We start from the raw sequence: 19,126 nt of genomic DNA, 5'->3' as shown, positions 1-19,126 counted from the left end.
TCAGCTAAAATAAGGCTTTTGAGCTTTTTTGCCCAGTTTGAGAGACCTTTCCTTTCTAATAAAACATGCAGTACTTAATCTGTCGCTTGCATTTCATCCTATCCAAGGAACTCATGTTTAATGGCATATCCTTCACCATCATGTTAGCCTTGCATGAGAGACTAGGCTGAGAGAGAACAAACTAGCCCAGCATAACCCACCATGATATCGTATGCAGAGTCATTCCATTCTAAGCTAATTGACTTTAGTGGATTTAGACTGGAATAATTCTGCATAGGATAACACTGCCAGTGAGCTCCTTGTCTAAGTGGGAAATTCAACCCAGCTATCTCAGACCTAGACCAAACCACCACACCACATAGGCTCTGTTACTATTGCGGTGTTATCCAGATACCCCATTCATACAAAGAGTTTCATTGCCATCATGTGACTATGAAAGGAGGACCTTAAAATGTTTGTCATGCTTTGGGAGCCTGCTTAACTCATAAAGTTTTCATTGTAAGGAGAATGCAAGGAACATGCTAGCTTATAGCCAATTATTCCAACTCTGCCTGGGAACTTCAGGATACAGTTTTCAATTACTTTCCAGGCGCAGTCCCTTCGAAATGCCGGCGGTATGCCTCCGCGCTGAATTATCTCAGCTCCATTTTCCTTGCTGAGGAGGTGGTCAGCGGCGGGGGGGAGGCTTTACAAAGCTGGAAATTTATCAGTGGTGGGGGAGGGAGGGAGGAGGAGGTAGAGGCGCTACACCATGGGGGGGGGAGGTGCGGAGGGGCAACCGATCTCTCAATCCGTGGGAAATCAGCACTGAGCTCATTCCGCGCTGGGCCAAGCAGGCTGCAGGTCAAACAGACCACCGCCGAAAAGGGCGTATGGCTCCTCCCTCCTTGGCACTTCCTGGATGGGAAGGAAGTGCCCGGGAGGGAGGAGCCATGCGCCCTTTTCAGCTGTGGTCTGTTCGACCTGCGGCCGGCTTGGCCCAGCACGGAATGAGCTCAACGCCGATTTCCCACGGATCGGGTGATCAGTCAGGGGGAAGGGCTTTGGACAGCATGAAACTGACCAGCCTGCAGTGGGGAAGGGTGGGAGAAGGAGACGCGCGGCCCGGGGGAGGGAGGCGCAATGCGGGAGAAGGTAGGGGGAGGGGCAGCCAGAGGACTGGAGGTCCCGCAGTCTGGCATTGAGGGCTCCACGGCCCGGTGCCAGGTCACGACCCTGCCTTTGGGAAACGCCATTCTAGATGACTCTGCTGGTCAAGCTTGATAAAGATATAGGTGTGGGCTTAAGAAACAATGGCTGTCGAGTTTGTTTTTCCTATATCAGATCTTAATTCCTGCAAACAGGTACACCTCAACATTTCCTTAAAGGCATAGTACACAGAGGATATTAATGGAGAATTTTTGCTTCCATTTTCTCTTTATTACCATGTAACTATTTGCATTTTTAACATTGATTACCTGAAAAACAAATTATTCCATTAATTACTAATACATATATAAAGGAGAACAATTACACGAGTCCATAAAAATATCTTATCAAAATATCGGTAGGTCACAAGAAAGGAGCCCCTTCCCAGAAAAATCTCTCCATTCAGCTTCCTGTATTTATAGGTTTTAAAAATTATCTCCTAACAATAGGCTTTTTTTAAAAAAAAAACCTCTCCATTCAGCTTCCTGTATTTATAGGTTTTAAAAATTATCTCCTAACAATAGGCTTTTTTTAAAAAAAACCTCTCCATTCAGCTTCCTGTATTTATAGGTTTTAAAAATTGCCTCCTAACAACAGTGTTATGTACTGAGTTCTTGCTGTTGGAATATTGTGAGCTTGATGCGTGCTTCCATTCGCTAGGATCCTCCTGATGCCTACATTCCAATTGGCTGTTCTCTTGAAACCAGCCAATCAGGACGCAAAGCATTTTTCCAGGAAATGCAAATGAAGGATCCTGGAGAGACCAATAGGAGTAACTGTTGCCTACTAGGTGGCAGTGGTTATCCGCTGCCAGATTGTATATAGTTTGCTGTGTTTCTTGTGACTGTTTCCTTCCGCATAAAGCATTCCTGCTTAATTAAGAGCTGACTGAACTTAATAACAAATAGGTTTTTAAAAAAACTCTTGATCAGTTCAGCTTCCTTTATTTATAGGTTTTTAAAATCATCTAACATTCTTGGATAGCTAATTGTAACTTCAAACACCATACAAAGCTATCTATACTTGAATATCTTAAAATATTTTTTTTAAACTAGCTCATTATTGCTGCTTTTTTATCACTACAAGGTGTATTTAACAATAGTGACTTAAAAGTTTCTCATGCATACAAATTTATGCTGCTCTTAACCAATACACCACATATTTGAACTATATTTTTGCTTCTATACAGTTGGGCATTCTTAGTGTTCTCTGATGCGACCTGCAACATATAATATCCACTGATGTGAGATAGACTGTTTGAAAAAGATGCAAGAACTGTATCACTTTTGAATGCTTGTTGAATCGTTTCAGTGCTTGAGATGGGGGGGGGGGGGCGGAATCTAAGGCACCCCACATTTTCAGAGAAGAAATTGGAAATGTTGTGAGCTGCCACTGCTAAGGAAGGCTTTGATGGCAGATTCAGATCAAAATCTGCCCTGTTCCCACTGGCTTGCTTTAATATTTCAATTGTGGGAATGCATATTGGAGAGCAAGATTTTTAGGTATCTATAGTACCAGTTTTCAGTGTGTATAGGCATGCAAGCATGTAAGAAGCAGCGTTGAGAAGGAAGTATATTTGAGGCAAGGCTGTGTTCTGTACCAAAGGCCAAGTTCTGCCTCCGTTTGCCTAACTGAAATAAGTTTGAAAGTTTAAATCTTGTGAATGATAAACAACTAATGGAGGGGTGGGGATTGCAAGGATGGGTGGGCTTGTACAGGTACTGAAGCAGTAAACCAGGGATGGGGAACATCAGGCCGAGGGCCGTAAACGGCCCTCGAGATCACTTGGTCTTGCCCTCGGGGACTGCTGGGGTGAGGCCCCCCCTCAGGGATATTGTGAAGGACTGCTGCTGGGATATGTGGGCGCCTTTAAAGGTCTGCAGAGAGCAGCTGAAGGGAGGGAGGGCTGGCAGGGGTGGGGGGTGGGAGCCAGCTACCACCAGTTCAATTTGCACTTGATAATCCCAGATGGTGTGGCCTAATATGCTAATGAGTGTGTGACCTAATATGCTAATATGAGGGATGTGGTCTAATATGCCTGGACCTAGGCATTTGCCTAGGGGGGCAGGCCAGGGTGCGTGTGCTGAATTAGACCCTCCCCACGTGACTTCAAATAGAAAAAACAATTATTTGCATTAATTTTGCCAGCCTGAATCATTCTCCTTCGATGGAGCAGTTTTTTAAGTTGATAATTTTGTATGGCCCATGAATGATGTTATAAATATCCAAATGGCCCTTGGCAGAAGAAAGGTTCCCCACCCCTGCAGTAAACAGAAGCAAAGCAGCAGGTTGCTGAAGCTCACCCCAGCCCCTGCTTGGGCCCCATTTTACCCATCACTGGCTGCCCATGTACTGAGAGCCTGCGTGTGTGTGTTGTCCTCTACACAAAGGTCTTTCTCCAAGAAAAAGACTGAAGCCTTGTTGCTTGGGAGTCTCCCTGGACAGCATGTATAGAAAGAACGTTGAACTTCTGTAATTAAATTGTTCAAGGCACAGAGTCCTCTGTCAGGAAAAGAAGTGGCACTCCAGTTGGCAAGCACTTCATTTAAAAAGAATGGATAGCACTAGACATTCATGACAGTATTAGATAGCAATAGTTAGACTTAAGGATAGCTAGGGTGAAGCACCAAGTATATGGGATGGGGGCAGGCTTTGTACATGGATGGGTGAAGTTTTCAGAAGAATATGCTGAAGAAGCCTTGAGGTCTAGAAAGGCTATTGTTCATTTGCCTGGATGGTTATTTAGATGGCAAAAGCGATATGGAATAAGGCAACCACATGAATAGTTGTGTGGATTTTCAGAAAATCAAACAGGACCGCAAGGATGACATTGCTTCTCTCTTCTATGACCCTTTCCAGACCCCAAGATTCTTCAGTTTTACGTCTAGTTTTCCTCAGGAAATCATTTATCTCTCAAGCAAACAAACTCTGCATCCAGGGACATTCCCGGGTTTAGGGGGGGAAATGCTATTGAAAAGGCATTTCTTGCATACATCGTTTTCAAAAGCAGGGACTATGGTATGTACAGGAATAAAATGTGGGACAATTGAAATGTACCCTAATGATCCACATTGGAAATATTAATAAGACCAGCAGGCTCTCTTGCAGGTGCTTAAGTGGCTGCAGGGTAACGAGTAACTTACAGTAAATTGAATTCTGGTTTTGTGGTTTTAAGGTTTCAGTACATGGACAGCTGTGAAGTGACTGATCATGAGCACAGTGATAATGCTGTATTGGCTCCTACTGTACGTCCTCCAAAACCAACAGATTGGTATCTGTCAAGATCCCTTGCCATTTTACTGTTCTCTTGTGAAACACCTGCTATGCTTACTGGGAAAACAAAAGTATTTAGGCCCTCTAACACTGCCTGACCGTCAAGGTCATGACTATCTGTTAGTATTTTGCTAATGACTATTGTAGTGTGAGAATGTCTGTCTTGTAACAATTTAGTGTTTTGAACTTATCTCATGCCAGAAAGTTAGGTGCGCATGTAACGGCTAACTGCTTCTATATATATTCACCCCCCCTGCAAACCGCCTTAATTTCGCCACTGGCATTTCCAGCAGTACTGTCCTGTCTTACAATAAACATTACTCCTGATGAAATGGAGAGTTATTATTGAAGATAGTCATAGACCTGACAGTATCCTGATGTTGCTGTGGAAAGATGCTAGTTCTAGCAACAAGTTGACGTGCTGGAACATATTGTGGAAAGAGGAACAACAATATGTGGGACGTGGCTACTCTATTGCCATAACAAGAATACTTATTACAACAGGAATAATCTTATGGGTATCTAACAGCTATTGGAGCTTGTAGCATTACTGCAAAAAGGTCACTGATGCCTAAACAATGACATAATCAGCTTTTAAAGGATGCTGTCTATTTGTGTGGGGGGGCAACAGTGAATCACTCCCAACCTGATTGGTAAGGAATGCCATTGGAGTGATTTCCCTCGTAGTAGCTTGTCTGTATGTGTGTTTGTGTATGTACAAGCCAGAAGGATGTGAAAAAAAGTATTGGGGAGGGGGTCAATTCAGACATTACCTCTTATAGCTAGTCTCTCATTTCAGGGCACTATAAGCTCTGGGAAGCTTGAGTTGGCCAATTTCCTCTCCTGCCTGGTTTCCCCCATATTCCCCTTGCTAGGAAAACTTGAAAGTAGCATAATCGTATACCTATTCACCAACTCGCCACCTTCTGCACATTAAGGTACTTTCAGGCTGTCCAGAAAGTTTAAATTTGATTGCATCCAAGACACTATGGTTGCTATAAAAGTTTGAAAATTGGATGTATTTGGACTATGAAAAAGCAAAACAGTACAGAATGTTGGGGGCTGGGAATTCCAATGACATCTGAGTGATAGAGTGGGGCATTTATGGCAGTTGTAGAAATGAAGAGTGTACTTATGTAATGCAAGCTTCATTTGTGCATTTGTGTATTCCGATGAACTAGTTTGGAAACTTGTCACCAGAGATCTGATTGCAAAGTAAAGTACGCCTGCAATTAGAAGCTAGTAGTATATTTTCATATGTGATAAGCCAAATCATTAAAATGCAATTGTGAAATTGTGGGAATAACATATGGACTTCAGGGAAATGTTCTCTATTTTATGGAGGAGAGATGTGCAGCAAAAAAAAAGAAGAAGCTGATAGCGGACTTTGGCTATATCTTCAAAAAGTTGGATGTGTTCCATTTTAAAAGACAAAATCTGATGACAACTGCTCGTTATTTAGCACTAAAGATCAAATTAACTTAAAGCAGAAAAGAAGCGTTGTTAGTTTTATGATGATTTCAGGCTGTTCTGTCCATGTCAGCTCTCAGCTATGACAACAATCTCATCCGTGTTGGCAAGTTCGAGTATCTGGAGCAGCCCTGCGCTCAAGCTGCAATCAAATCTTGTAAACAAACACATGTAGGGAGTGTAACCCTTTAGGCTGCTCCAGATGGGCCTCCAGGTACGAGGAGTGGGTGGGCTGGTTTTGATTTTGTGTTTGTTCAGGATTGCAGTGAAGATCTGCAAGGAGGCTTCCTGTGCATTGAAGCCAAGGCTTTGCTTTCTTGCAATTACTCGATGGGTGGTCTTGGGAGGCATGTTGCAAAAGGTGGCGGGGGGGGGGGAGGCAGACAAATGCCAGTTAGCATAATATAGCAGCAAAGAGGAGGAGCCGTAAACCAGACTGGTTTGGATCTTGCCTCTTAGTTGACCTAAGGCACATTGCTGCTTCTCAGCCCTTCAGAACGGGGATAATATTCATGCTGACCTTGCAAGATTGTTGTAGCGTATGCTGAAAGATAATACGCTTGACCAAAAAAAAAAAAAGGTACACTCCTGATTGGGATGGTCATCCTCTTCTATCAAGCAAGCAGCTTTGGGAGGGGTGACGGATGGGGGACAGATGTTGCAGCCAGATCAACCTCAAATCCTACTGCTGAAAGAATATATAAGTGTTCTGTATACTCAGAGCCTATAAAATGTGCAGTAGTGCTGCCATGATTTCCAGAGCCAGTTTGGTGTGAGAGCCAGTTTGGTGTAGTGGTTAAGTGAGCGGACTCTTATCTGGGAGAACCGGGTTTGATTCCCCACTCCTCCACTTGCACCTGCTGGCATGGCCTTGGGTCAGCCATAGCTCTGGCAGAGGTTGTCCTTGAAAGGGCAGCTGCTGTGAGAGCCCTCTCCAGCCCCACCCACCTCACAGGGTGTCTGTTGTGGGGGAGGAAGGTAAAGGAGATTGTGAGCCGCTCTGAGACTCTTCGGAGTGGAGGGCGGGATATAAATCCAATATCTTCTTCATCTTCTTCTTCTTCTTTCTGTTTGGTTAAGATTTTGTGCAAAATCTCTTGCACTATTACATAAGGGAAGAAATTAATCACCCTGTTAATAACTATAGCTTGGTAATGCAACTTACAGTTGTCTTGCTCATGTTTTGGGGCTGGTAGCCATCTGTGAGCTGGATTAAGAAATATTATTTCTGTCTGCCTGTGTAAAAATTTAACCTTTTCCCCTCCATAGATCATGATTGAGTTTTGCCCGGGTGGAGCAGTGGATGCAGTTATGCTTGGTAAGTGCTTTGAATTTCGGAATAACTAAACTTTCTGTGGTCTTTTGGCTGAAAAAATCAGCTCAGGTCATCGCAGTCAGCCACTCCTGCCTTTCCAAATTGCTCAAGGTGGCATACAATTTAAAGCGTTCTTAAAGTAACACATTAAAATCACCATAATAAAAAAATTCACAGGAGAAGGCTTGCCCCTAAACATTCATCTCCCAGCCACCCATTAGCCACACAATTTGTTTTTCATCATATATCAGCAGTTGACAAAAAGGCCCTTTGAAATAGTTTTACCAAGGGCAACGCCAGGGGGGGGGGTTGGGGGGCACCCCCTCGCAAACACCCAGTCACCCTGCTCCTCCCAGCCCCTCCATCTGTTTTGGGCACAAAGAGCACAGGACGTTCCAACAGCAACCCAGCCTTATCTCCCTGGGGCAGCCCCTTGCAAACACCCAGTCACCCTGCAACTCCCAGCCCCTCCATCTGTTTTGGGCACAAAGAGCGCAGGACGTTCCAACAGCAACCCAGCCTTATCTCCCTGGGGCAGCCCCTCACAAATACCCAGTCACCCTGCTCCTCCCAGCCCCTCCATCTGTTTTGGGCACAAAGAGCACAGGACGTTCCAACAGCAACCCAGCCTTATCTCCCTGGGGCAGCCCCTTGCAAACACCCAGTCACCCTGCAACTCCCAGCCCCTCCATCTGTTTTGGGCACAAAGAGCGCAGGACGTTTCAACAGCAACCCAGCCTTGTCTGCCTGGGGCAGCCCCTCACAAACACCCAGTCACCCTGCAACTCCCAGCCCCTCCATCTGTTTTGGGCACAAAGAGCACAGGACGTTCCAACAGCAACCCAGCCTTATCTCCCTGGGGCAGCCCCTCACAAACACCCAGTCGCCCTGCTCCTCCCAGCCCCTCCATCTGTTTTGGGCACAAAGAGCACAGGACGTTCCAACAGCAATCCAGCCTTATCTCCCTGGGGCAGCCCCTTGCAAACACCCAGTCGCCCTGCTCCTCCCAGCCCCTCCATCTGTTTTGGGCACAAAGAGCACAGGACGTTCCAACAGCAATCCAGCCTTATCTCCCTGGGGCAGCCCCTTGCAAACACCCAGTCGCCCTGCTCCTCCCAGCCCCTCCATCTGTTTTGGGCACAAAGAGCGCAGGACGTTCCAACAGCAATCCAGCCTTGTCTGCCTGGGGCACCCCCTCGCAAACACCCAGTCGCCCTGCTCCTCCCAGCCCCTCCACCTGTTTTGGGCACAAAGAGCGCAGGACGTTCCAACAGCAACCCAGCCTTGTCTTCCTGACCCATGCCATCTGTCCCATGCCAGTGAGCCCTGCCAAGCTGAAGCATCAGTGTGACTGCGAAGGAAGCCAGCAGCTCCACAAGTCAGGGCAAGTGGGGAAGCATTGGGACTGGGGTTCAAGAGCACACGCAGTGAGTGCAGTCAAGGTGAGTGGAGATTGGCAGGAGGAGCGGCAGCAGTGCTGATAGCACCCCTTCCCAGCAAAGATCTCTGCCCTTCGCCCTTCCACACACCAGCCCTACCAGCTGCCTCAGCCAGGAGTATAAAGGAGTGTGGGGCTCTGCCACAGGAGTGAGGCGCAGGGGCTTGGATGCTATAAATAAGCTCTGGCCCTTGACTCACCTCCACATGGTGGTGGGCTCCTGGAGATGACAGCACGGCCACAACACTAGATGGAAAGTCGGAGGCCTGGGCCTCGAGGGGCCCTACCATAGCTATGGGCCTGAGTTTTACAAGCTCGCCTCCAAATTAATAAAGAAGTTGCTTTTTGGAAATCTGTCAAATCATGCCACAACAGAAAAAGACTGAACAGACAATATTCAGTGTTAATGGAGGATGTACTGGCCATCCTCGTAGAAGGAACTGATAGTATGAGCCAGTGGGAAGATCTTAACTTGCTCGTAGCACGTTCACATATGAAGGGTTGTCATACATCCATAAGAGTTTAAATAGACACAGAGGGGAAACGTCTGCCTTCAGAATGGATATTTGTTGCTGCTTTACTTTATGTAAAATAGTAGGCGACTAAATAAAAGCCATGCTTTATCTCTGAGACTCAGGCAGGAAGTGTTATAGAAGCTCTTGCTTCTGAATGAACAAACCTGTACAAAGGTTGTCTTGTAGGAGTGGACTGCTTAGATTTGCAACAGCTGTGTTACAGGCTAAACAGTGGCCGTGGCAGGGGTTGTATGGATTTGCTGGTCTTCCTGGGAAAAGAGGAGAAAGGGGGCTTTCAGTTTGTCAGGATTTTAGTCTCCGGTTTGATCAGGCAGAATGTCTCCTGTTCCGTAGACTAAGGAATTTGCTTTAGAAGAAGTGGGGGCAATCCAAATTCAGACAGATTTCCCACCAGCCTTGAACATATGAACATATGACGCTGCCTTATACTGAATCAGACCCTCGGTCCATCGAAGTCAGTATTGTCTTCTCAGACTGGCAGCGGCTCTCCAGGGTCTCAAGCTGAGGTTTTTCACACCTATTTGCCTGGACCCTTTTTTGGAGATGCCAGGGATTGAACCTGGGACCTTCTGCTTCCCAAGCAGATGCTCTACCACTGAGCCACCATCCCTCCTACATATGAAGCTGCCTTATACTGAATCAGACCCTCAGTCCATCAAAGTCAGTCTTTTCTACTTAGACTGGCAGCGGCTCTCCAGGGTCTCCAGCTGAGGTTTTTCACACCTATTTGCCTGGACCCTTTTTAGTTGGAGATGCCAGGGATTGAACCTGAGACCTTCTGCTTCCCAAGCAGATGCTCTACCACTGAGCCACCGCCCCTCCTACATATGAAGCTGCCTTATACTGAATCAGACCCTCAATCCATCAAAGTCAGTCTTGTCTACTCAGACTAGCAGCGGCTCTCCAGGGTCTCAAGCTGAGGTTTTTCACACCTATTTGCCTGGACCCTTTTTTGGAGATGCCGGGGATTGAACCTGGGACCTTCTGCTTCCCAAGCAGATGCTCTACCACTGAGCCACCGTCCCTCCCCTAAACAGAATGGAGTTGTGTGGTAGGGAGTCGGCACTGGGCTCAGGGAAATCATGCTTGACCCACCCACCCGCAGGTATTCACAATGGTGTGAACCTGCCCTCAGATAAGTTAATGCTCAGAAGGAGCACAAGCCTCATGCCGCTCTCATGCTCCTCTTCCATCCGATTTCACGCTAGCTGCCCCGAGGCTGCAACTAGCTTTGCCTGTTTCACTCAGCAAATAGAAACTGGTTTTTAGAGGATCTTGTTTGCTGCGTGAAAGAGGCAGAGCGAGTTACAGCCCCGAGGCAGATAGTGTGAAATCCGATGGAAGACCCACAGAGGAGAGGAGAGGAGAGGAGATCGGTCTCTGTTTCAAAGTCCAAATTGTTTGGCACCTATTCTCAAAATAGGAGATGGTGAGGCTGCCCCCTGTGAAAGAGAGCATAGAAACCACAGGTCTGAATACCCAGACTGTGGCTTCCAGGAGAGTAAGACAAAAATGCATGGTTAATCACTAGAAAAGATTGATATCCCCTATAGATAAATGAATTCCACCTGGGCACTTTGAATTCATGATGAACATCCTTCACTCATGCAGGCAGATGGTACATGCAGAATGAAGATCAGAATTATTCTTTTTTAATTTAAGCTTTGTCAAGTTCAGTAATGTATTTTGGGGGAAAAAGTATTGAGTTTGGGAGAATGACAACTTCTTTTCCTTTGGGATCAGTCAGTGAGTGGGTTTATGTCATAAGCTGTCTCGAGTAGGAGGTGGGCTAAAATGTTTTAAAAATAAAAGTAGTAAACAAGGATTAATACTACCCCTGTACATATGCTGGAACAACCCATATGCAGTTGATGATTCAAGTTTAGGAGAGAGGCCAACTATGCTGCTTGGGTGAGGTTATGTTTAGGATCCTTTCCAGTTGCCTGTTTTAATTGTTTTACAGAGCTGGATCGAGGCTTGACTGAACCCCAGATCCAAGTGATCTGCCGCCAGATGCTAGAAGGATTGAACTATCTTCACAGCAAGAAGATTATCCATCGAGATTTGAAGGCAGGCAATGTATTGCTTACCCAGGATGGTGATATCAAGCTTGGTGAGAGGACTACTTTGTTCTTGTGCAAGAAATAAGCGGATATGCAAACACACACAAAATTATTCCATGTCCTTGGATGCAGTAAGCTGAGTTGCTCTGAAAATAGTGGATGCAACATCCTTCAGAATTTCAGAGTTATTTGTGACCACACAGACAGTTTTTTATATATATGTGTGTGTGTGTGTGTGTGTGTGTGTGTGTGTGTGTGTGTGTGAAAATTGTGCCTGCATGGTGGCTTCTTAATAATAATTTGTTACAGCTGTATCCCCACCTTCCAATTTTCCTCTGAGCAGTTGGTACCCCAAATTGTAGCCTTGCAGCATTCTACAAGGCCTGATGAGCAGAGAGATAATGACTTGCCCAAAGCCATACAGAGAGCTTCATGGCTGAGCTGGGGTTTGAATTTGCATTCCAGAAGATCTTGATTTTTTTAGGCTGTGGCTCATGGCACAGTACTGAAAAGTTGTCCATTGATTAATATCAGAGAAATAAGTAGTTTGGTCCTTTTTGACCATAGGGGCTCATCAGAGCAGCTTATTAATGGGAGCAAAACTCTTCTGTACTTAGGAATGTGCCCCTCCTACTGCTAAAGATTAATTGCCTTTCTTGGGAAGACATGGTTTATCCATAGGCTGCCTTTCATTCATGTGTTCTGAGGTTTGCAGTGGCTTATTTGACCACTACAGGGATAACTAACAGAACAACTGTAAACAGCATGGTCATACCTATAATGATAGGCACAGGTTTATTTGAAATCTGGTAGGCATGGTAGTGCTTATATATATATATATATATATATTTAATAAAGTGTTGCAAATTACTGCAATAAATGTGTAGCATTAAAAAAGACTGTCTAAATATAACTTCTGTACTCAGTCACACTGCTGAAAAATGAACACGATAGAGTCTTAAATATCAGAAGTATGATCTCTGTCAGCGTTTGCGTCTTCAGAGGTCAGTTTTTGATAGTTGAGTAAATTGGGTTTTTTACAAGGGGAGGGAAATGAGAAAGAGACAAATTGCTTCTTTGCAGCAACTCATTGGAGTTAACACGGCAAGAAGTTCCCTGTAACACTCAGCTTGAAAATCTTTCTTTTAAAGTCCTTTATGTAGGCAAGTTTTTTGGGTTTTTTTTTTTTTTTTGCAATGCAGAAGCTTCCTGGAAGCAACAGTTCTGAGCCAATTGCGGTTGTGTCATTTTATGAACTCTGTGGGATGCTACTATCAGCTACTTGAATAAGAGCGTAGCAACTAAAATATTTTCCACTTCAGCTACCTGATGTCAAAATGGAATGTACAGTTCCTCTTCTACCCATGAGCCCCTTCTTCTGTTTTCCAACATAAATTCCAAGGAGACAGACTGTATGGTTGTTTGTTTTTTAACAGTGACACTTTTACTCTTCACCTCAGTTGGTAAGCTTCTGGAATCCCTACTCTGGAATTGTGTGTTCTGTGCATAATACATTTCAAAGCCACTGCTTTATAAGAGCAGGCTGTGCTAGTTACCTCTGGTGGTTGATAGGAAGAGGCATACCTGAATGACTGCCACAGCAATGCTTAATAAGGAACTGGATGCAACACTTAAAGAATGGGAACAAAGTTCTGTGGTCCACCATTTACTATACATGACTTCATTGGCTGATGCTTTGCAGTTTTCACCAGACATTAAGTTGGATTCACCAAAAATTTATATTGACAGGTATTTCCATCAGTGGAGCAGGATTTCTTGGTTTTTCTGTTCCCACTTCAGCACCAAATGCTGTTTCTGGGAGAACGGGACTTCCAGGAATTGCACGAAAGGGGAATTGGAGATCTGCCACTTCCTCCCAGTGCAAATATGGCTACCCTCTCTATCTGCAGAAATCCTCCTATCCTCCAATAGCTTTGTCACAATCAGTTTCACATCTTCTGATCTTATCACCAGTTAGAATCAAAGTTGTCCAGAACTAATAAATGTTGCATAGAAGCCATAAAACATTGGTCCAGGCACTGGTCTCTTGGACCTTTGTGTTTGTCATGAGGGAGTGTCTTGAAATGGGGTGCGAGGGTAGTTTGAGTCATCTTGGACTCCTTGAAGTGCAAACACATTACAAATTTAATGAGATCATTAAAGGCATCATTATAGGAATCCATAGTCTGTACAAGATAGGAAGGAACATAAAGGAAGTTGGAAGAAGCAGAAGTAGAAAGAGGTAAAGGAAAAGCAAAGCTGATAAATTCAAGGGGTTTTATTATAAATATTCATTACTGTTTTATTCTGTAGAAATTACTGTTTAATCTTCATAAAAACCACAGCATGCCATTCTTTTATTTGGAATAAACTTTTTTTCTATGGCATGTGGAGAGAATGTAGTTGATGGGGGGGGAGCTGAAATCTGCTTTGAAATGACATTTTCTAGTGGAAAATTCTAGGGAGAAGTAGAATAACCCTAACATTAAATAGAACTGCTGGCAACAGCAGAAAACAGCAATTTATGATGTGTTAGGATTGTGCTGAGGGTTGTGCTATCCAACTTAACCCTATTATACAGCAAAGAGCTACTTTATTCCAATGGAAGGTGGAAAGGTTTCACTCAGTGTGTGCCCCTCCCCATTCTGGCAGGGTTTTAAAAAAATATTATTTTGGCCTGAGAGGAGGGCAGTTAACAAGAAATGTGGGTTCTGAGACATGATAGGCTCAAGAGAGGATAGCCTCAAAGGAGGATAGCCTGTCTTATGGTATTTATTTGTTTCTGTAGTATGAGGTAGAACTTGCTTCAGCTGACTGAGAATGTATTGCTGCATCATGGAGCTCACAGTTTGAATTGGAATGTGCTCTTGGCAATCTCCTGATGACAAAGTATGAAAAATATGCTGTCTACAGCTAGTCTTGCAGTGTTTCTGAACATTGGTCCAGGCACCGGTCTCTTGGACCTTTTTGTTTGTTGTGAGGGAGTGTCTTGAAACGGGGTGCGAAGGTAGTTTGAGTCATCTTAGACTCCTTAAAGGGCAAACACCGTACAAATTTAATGAGAGCATTTAGAATGATTGTATTCTTTGCAGCGGACTTTGGAGTATCTGCCAAAAACATGAAGACATTGCAAAGACGGGATTCTTTTATTGGCACACCATACTGGTGAGTGAATATTGACTGGGTAAGGTGATTGTTGTTTCTTAGTGCATGAATCAGAAGTCATGTTTGCAAGACAGGTGAAGCCATAAAGTTCAGGTGTTCTAGCTTGTGGTTGTGTGTATCTGCCTTTTAGCTAGATTTAAACTGCCTATATGAAAGGGCACATATGTGTGTCACGTGGCTTGATAGTTTAATACCATCTCGGTGCTGTCCAGTGGTCTGATTGTATGTATTTAAATACACGGTTGCACTCCTAAACCATAATACTGCCTTGTCAGAATTGTTTTAAAGTGGCCCTGTATCAAAGTTCTGAGAATCTCATAAACTTCATCTTTGGGAAAAACAGATGCAATGAAAGAAGCTTGGGGAAATTAAGTCAATCTCTTATAGTAAAGTTCTCTCACGTTTACTCACTCCCCCATTGGGGGCAGGGGAAAGTCTGGATGTCTTTAAACAGCTAGGGTGTTGATGAAACTCGGGCCATTCACATCCTCTCTCCTCAGCCCAACTATTGATGGAATGTCCATTGGAAGCTGCTCCGGACATATGAAAGCAACGGGAATGTAATCTCTAAATCAGCCATTTTGCTAAAGAGATGTGATTAGTGAGCATTCATTTTTGGGCTAAAGCAGCATCTAGGCCAAATGTCTTTGACCCACTGTGGTCACAGCCAGCTGAAAATGAAGAGATCAAGGGGGAAGGGAAATGAGGGTCATGTCTAGCTAAAATTTACCATTTCCCACCTCCTTTTTGAATTTCAGTGGGAGAGTAAAGCATGCACTGATCTCTTTTGCTGTAAACAGTGGAACCTAAAAGTAATTGGCACTGACTAGATTAATGAAAGCTTTTCACCAAACCTCATTCAAAACCTATCTGCAGTCGTATTTCGACACTCTGTGGTCATCTCTAGTCCTAAAACAAATGAAATATTGGGAAGAGAGAGTCAGGCTGCTTCTTCAAACCAGTGATCAGTAGTAAACCTCTTCCAAGCAGAACTCAATTGTCCTTTGCTTTCTTCTAGGATGGCTCCTGAGGTGGTAATGTGTGAGACTATGAAAGACACCCCATATGACTACAAGGCGGACATCTGGTCTTTGGGCATAACACTGATAGAAATGGCTCAGATAGAACCTCCTCATCATGAGCTCAATCCCATGAGAGTCCTCCTGAAAATAGCCAAGTCTGACCCTCCCACTCTTAGCTATCCCTCAAAGTGGTGAGAAATATGCTTTGTGTATGTTATGTGTATGCACGTGTGGGAAACATACAAGCAGGATTGCAAGCAGCTTATGTCTTTTTCTCTAGTTCCCCAGAGAAGACGGTGTGATATGTTGAGTTCTGCAGTTAACACCTTTCATAGTTAAGAACAAAAGAAGAGAGAGCCCTGCTGGATCAGGCCAGTGGTCCATCTAGTCCAACATTCTGTCTCACACAGAGCCCAACCAATTCCTCTGGAGGGCCAACAACAGAGCAGAGAGGCTGAGGCCTTCATAAGAACATCAGAAGAGCCCTGCTGGATCAGGCCAGTGGTCCATCTAGTCCAACATTCTGTCTCACGCAGAGCCCAACCAATTCCTCTGGAGGGCCAACAACAGAGCAGAGAGGCTGAGGCCTTCATAAGAACATCAGAAGAGCCCTGCTGGATCAGGCCAGTGGTCCATCTAGTCCAACATTCTGTCTCACACAGAGCCCAACCAATTCCTCTGGAGGGCCAACAACAGAGCAGAGAGGCTGAGGCCTTCATAAGAACATCAGAAGAGCCCTGCTGGATCAGGCCAGTGGTCCATCTAGTCCAACATTCTGTCTCACGCAGAGCCCAACCAATTCCTCTGGAGGGCCAACAACAGAGCAGAGAGGCTGAGGCCTTCATAAGAACATCAGAAGAGCCCTGCTGGATCAGGCCAGTGGTCCATCTAGTCCAACATTCTGTCTCACACAGAGCCCAACCAATTCCTCTGGAGGGCCAACAACAGAGCAGAGAGGCTGAGGCCTTCATAAGAACATCAGAAGAGCCCTGCTGGATCAGGCCAGTGGTCCATCTAGTCCAACATTCTGTCTCACACAGAGCCCAACCAATTCCTCTGGAGGGCCAACAACAGAGCAGAGAGGCTGAGGCCTTCATAAGAACATCAGAAGAGCCCTGCTGGATCAGGCCAGTGGTCCATCTAGTCCAACATTCTGTCTCACACAGAGCCCAACCAATTCCTCTGGAGGGCCAACAACAGAGCAGAGAGGCTGAGGCCTTCATAAGAACATCAGAAGAGCCCTGCTGGATCAGGCCAGTGGTCCATCTAGTCCAACATTCTGTCTCACACAGAGCCCAACCAATTCCTCTGGAGGGCCAACAACAGAGCAGAGAGGCTGAGGCCTTCATAAGAACATCAGAAGAGCCCTGCTGGATCAGGCCAGTGGTCCATCTAGTCCAACATTCTGTCTCACGCAGAGCCCAACCAATTCCTCTGGAGGGCCAACAACAGAGCAGAGAGGCTGAGGCCTTCATAAGAACATCAGAAGAGCCCTGCTGGATCAGGCCAGTGGTCCATCTAGTCCAACATTCTGTCTCACACAGAGCCCAACCAATTCCTCTGGAGGGCCAACAACAGGGCAGAGAGGCCAAAAGACTTTCCCCTGATTTTGCTCCTGGCTCTGGGATTAGTGCCTCTGAATATGGAGGTTCCCCTCATCCTCCATGAATCTGTCTAAGCCCTTTTAAAGGCTGTTTATTCCTGTTGCTATTACTACATCCTCTGGCAGCAAATTCCACGTTTTAATCACTCTCTGTAGAAAGAAGTATATCAATTTGTCCGTCCGGAGTCTACTGCCCATCAGCTTCATTGAAAGCCCTCGGATTCTGTTTTGGAAGAGGGACGAACATTTCTGTTTGTCAACTCTCTCCACACCACGCATAATTTTATAAAGCTCCATCATGTCCTCCTCTTAGTTGTCTCTTTTCTAAAATGAAAAGTCCCAGACTCTTCCTCATAGGGAAGGTGCTTCAACCCCCTGATCATCTTGGTTGCCCTCTGTCCTTTTTCTGGCTCTGCAATATGCTTTTTGAGATATGTGGGAGTCCTGTTCCTCTCTCTCTCGTTCCTCCTGTCTGCGGATCTCAGCTTGTCTTTCCTTCCTCTTGATACGCATTCTCTCCAGTTCCAACTGTAGCCGCAAGATTGCTTCTGACTGGGTGGGGGGCACTTTTGCAGGTGCCCCTGCATGCTGATGATGCTCCAACAGGAGGACTTGCATATCTATTACAGTCAGGTTGTCACACTCCAGCTCTTGCTTTGCGCACTCTTCCTGGAGCTGTGGCTTTGTCATCTTCAGGATTTCCAGTTTCTTAGCACGCTCCATCCTAACTAAACTGAACTTTCCCTACTCCAGTTGACCCGAAAAGAAAACAAAACCTCTGTTGCTTCCTCTGGGTGCTTGCACATATCAAAAACCAAAAATGCCTGGCCAATCCAGTTCTCTGTTTGTTCTCATCCCACCGCTGCCGCCAAGTGTGACGGAACCGGCCCGATTCCACCTTCAGACCCGGTCCCGTCAGCTCCCTATTGAGTCGCCAACTCCTGGAGGGAGCTATGTACACAGTATTCCGTACCATTGATCCATACAGGGGCATTATAATATTGCCCATTTTGCTTCCAGTCTCTTTCCTGATAATCCCTAACCTAGAGTTTGCTTTTTTCACTGCTGCAGCACACTGGATTGCCACTTTCGTTGAGCTGTCAAAACGCCTGCAATTAAGTGGGATAAATTCATTGGTCTGTATCCTGTCATTCCACTCAGCAGTGTTTGAAATCTTCCTGTGATCTAATGAGCCTTTTGCTACCTCCTGAGGCTGGAGGAAGCCTTCACATGTCACTGAGTGGAGTGGTAAGGATATAAGCCAATGGCTGTAAAGCTTACCCTTGCAAGGTAGGATCCTCACAATTAAAGAGTTCTGCCTGTGAGACCTCAGGCTCAGGGAAACTGGTCTTTCAGAACATCACTAATATGTTATGTGTAATATACAAATCCCCATTCACCCATGAAGCTGACTGGGCTGCCTCGGCTTATTAGCCTTATGTGTCATGGGTGCTGGGGACCCTGCAGAAGAAGCCGAGCCTGCAGAAGGAACTGTGCCCCTGCCACCTGCACCAGTGCCCCTGCCTCCTGCTGAAGAAGATCCAAGCCCCCCTGCCTCGCCCTCTCGGATGGCTCGTGTGCGTGACCGCCTTCGTCGGGACCTCAGGGATCGGAGGAGGGCGGCACGCTCACAAGCAAGACGCTCCCTGAGTGTTGAAAGGATTCTGGCCCTTCTAAGTGTGAGGATGCTTAAGTTTCGGCAGGATCCTGGCTGCTGCTCTGAGACAGCAATTAGCCCAAATGAGCAACAGGCAGCAGAGGGCTATATAGCTGTGGGCTTTGGGAGGAGGCTTTGTGGAAGCAACTAGTCACATACCTGACATCCTAGCATCCACTCCGGCTCTTGACTTTGGCTTTTGGATTCCTGACTTTGGCTTGGACCTCTGGACCCCCTGACTTCGGCTTCGGAACCTCTGACCTGTGATACCTGGATTACGATTCTGTTTTGGCGCCTTGGACCCACCTTGCTCACCAGTTGCAGACCCTGGACCGCCCCTGGACTTTGCCTGACTCAGCCCCAGCTCGTGACATTATGGAGCCCTCCCTCCAACAG

General features: G+C 45.6%; 1 protein-coding gene across 1 annotated transcript in view; it reads left to right on the top strand.

Moving 5' to 3' along the window:
• Positions 1 to 19,126, top strand: part of STK10 (serine/threonine kinase 10) — a 108,391-nt gene that overhangs the window by 51,874 nt on the left and 37,391 nt on the right. The window contains exons 3-6 of the mRNA XM_060240587.1: positions 7,201 to 7,249; positions 11,184 to 11,333; positions 14,376 to 14,448; positions 15,467 to 15,661. Coding sequence (XP_060096570.1) covers positions 7,201 to 7,249; positions 11,184 to 11,333; positions 14,376 to 14,448; positions 15,467 to 15,661 — 467 coding nt within the window. The remainder of the gene's footprint in view (positions 1 to 7,200; positions 7,250 to 11,183; positions 11,334 to 14,375; positions 14,449 to 15,466; positions 15,662 to 19,126) is intronic.

Source organism: Heteronotia binoei, chromosome 5 (assembly GCF_032191835.1).
Source record: "Heteronotia binoei isolate CCM8104 ecotype False Entrance Well chromosome 5, APGP_CSIRO_Hbin_v1, whole genome shotgun sequence".
NCBI lineage: Eukaryota > Metazoa > Chordata > Lepidosauria > Squamata > Gekkonidae > Heteronotia > Heteronotia binoei.
Note: the sequence above shows the minus strand (reverse complement) of the source record. Positions and strands in the feature narration are given on the sequence as shown.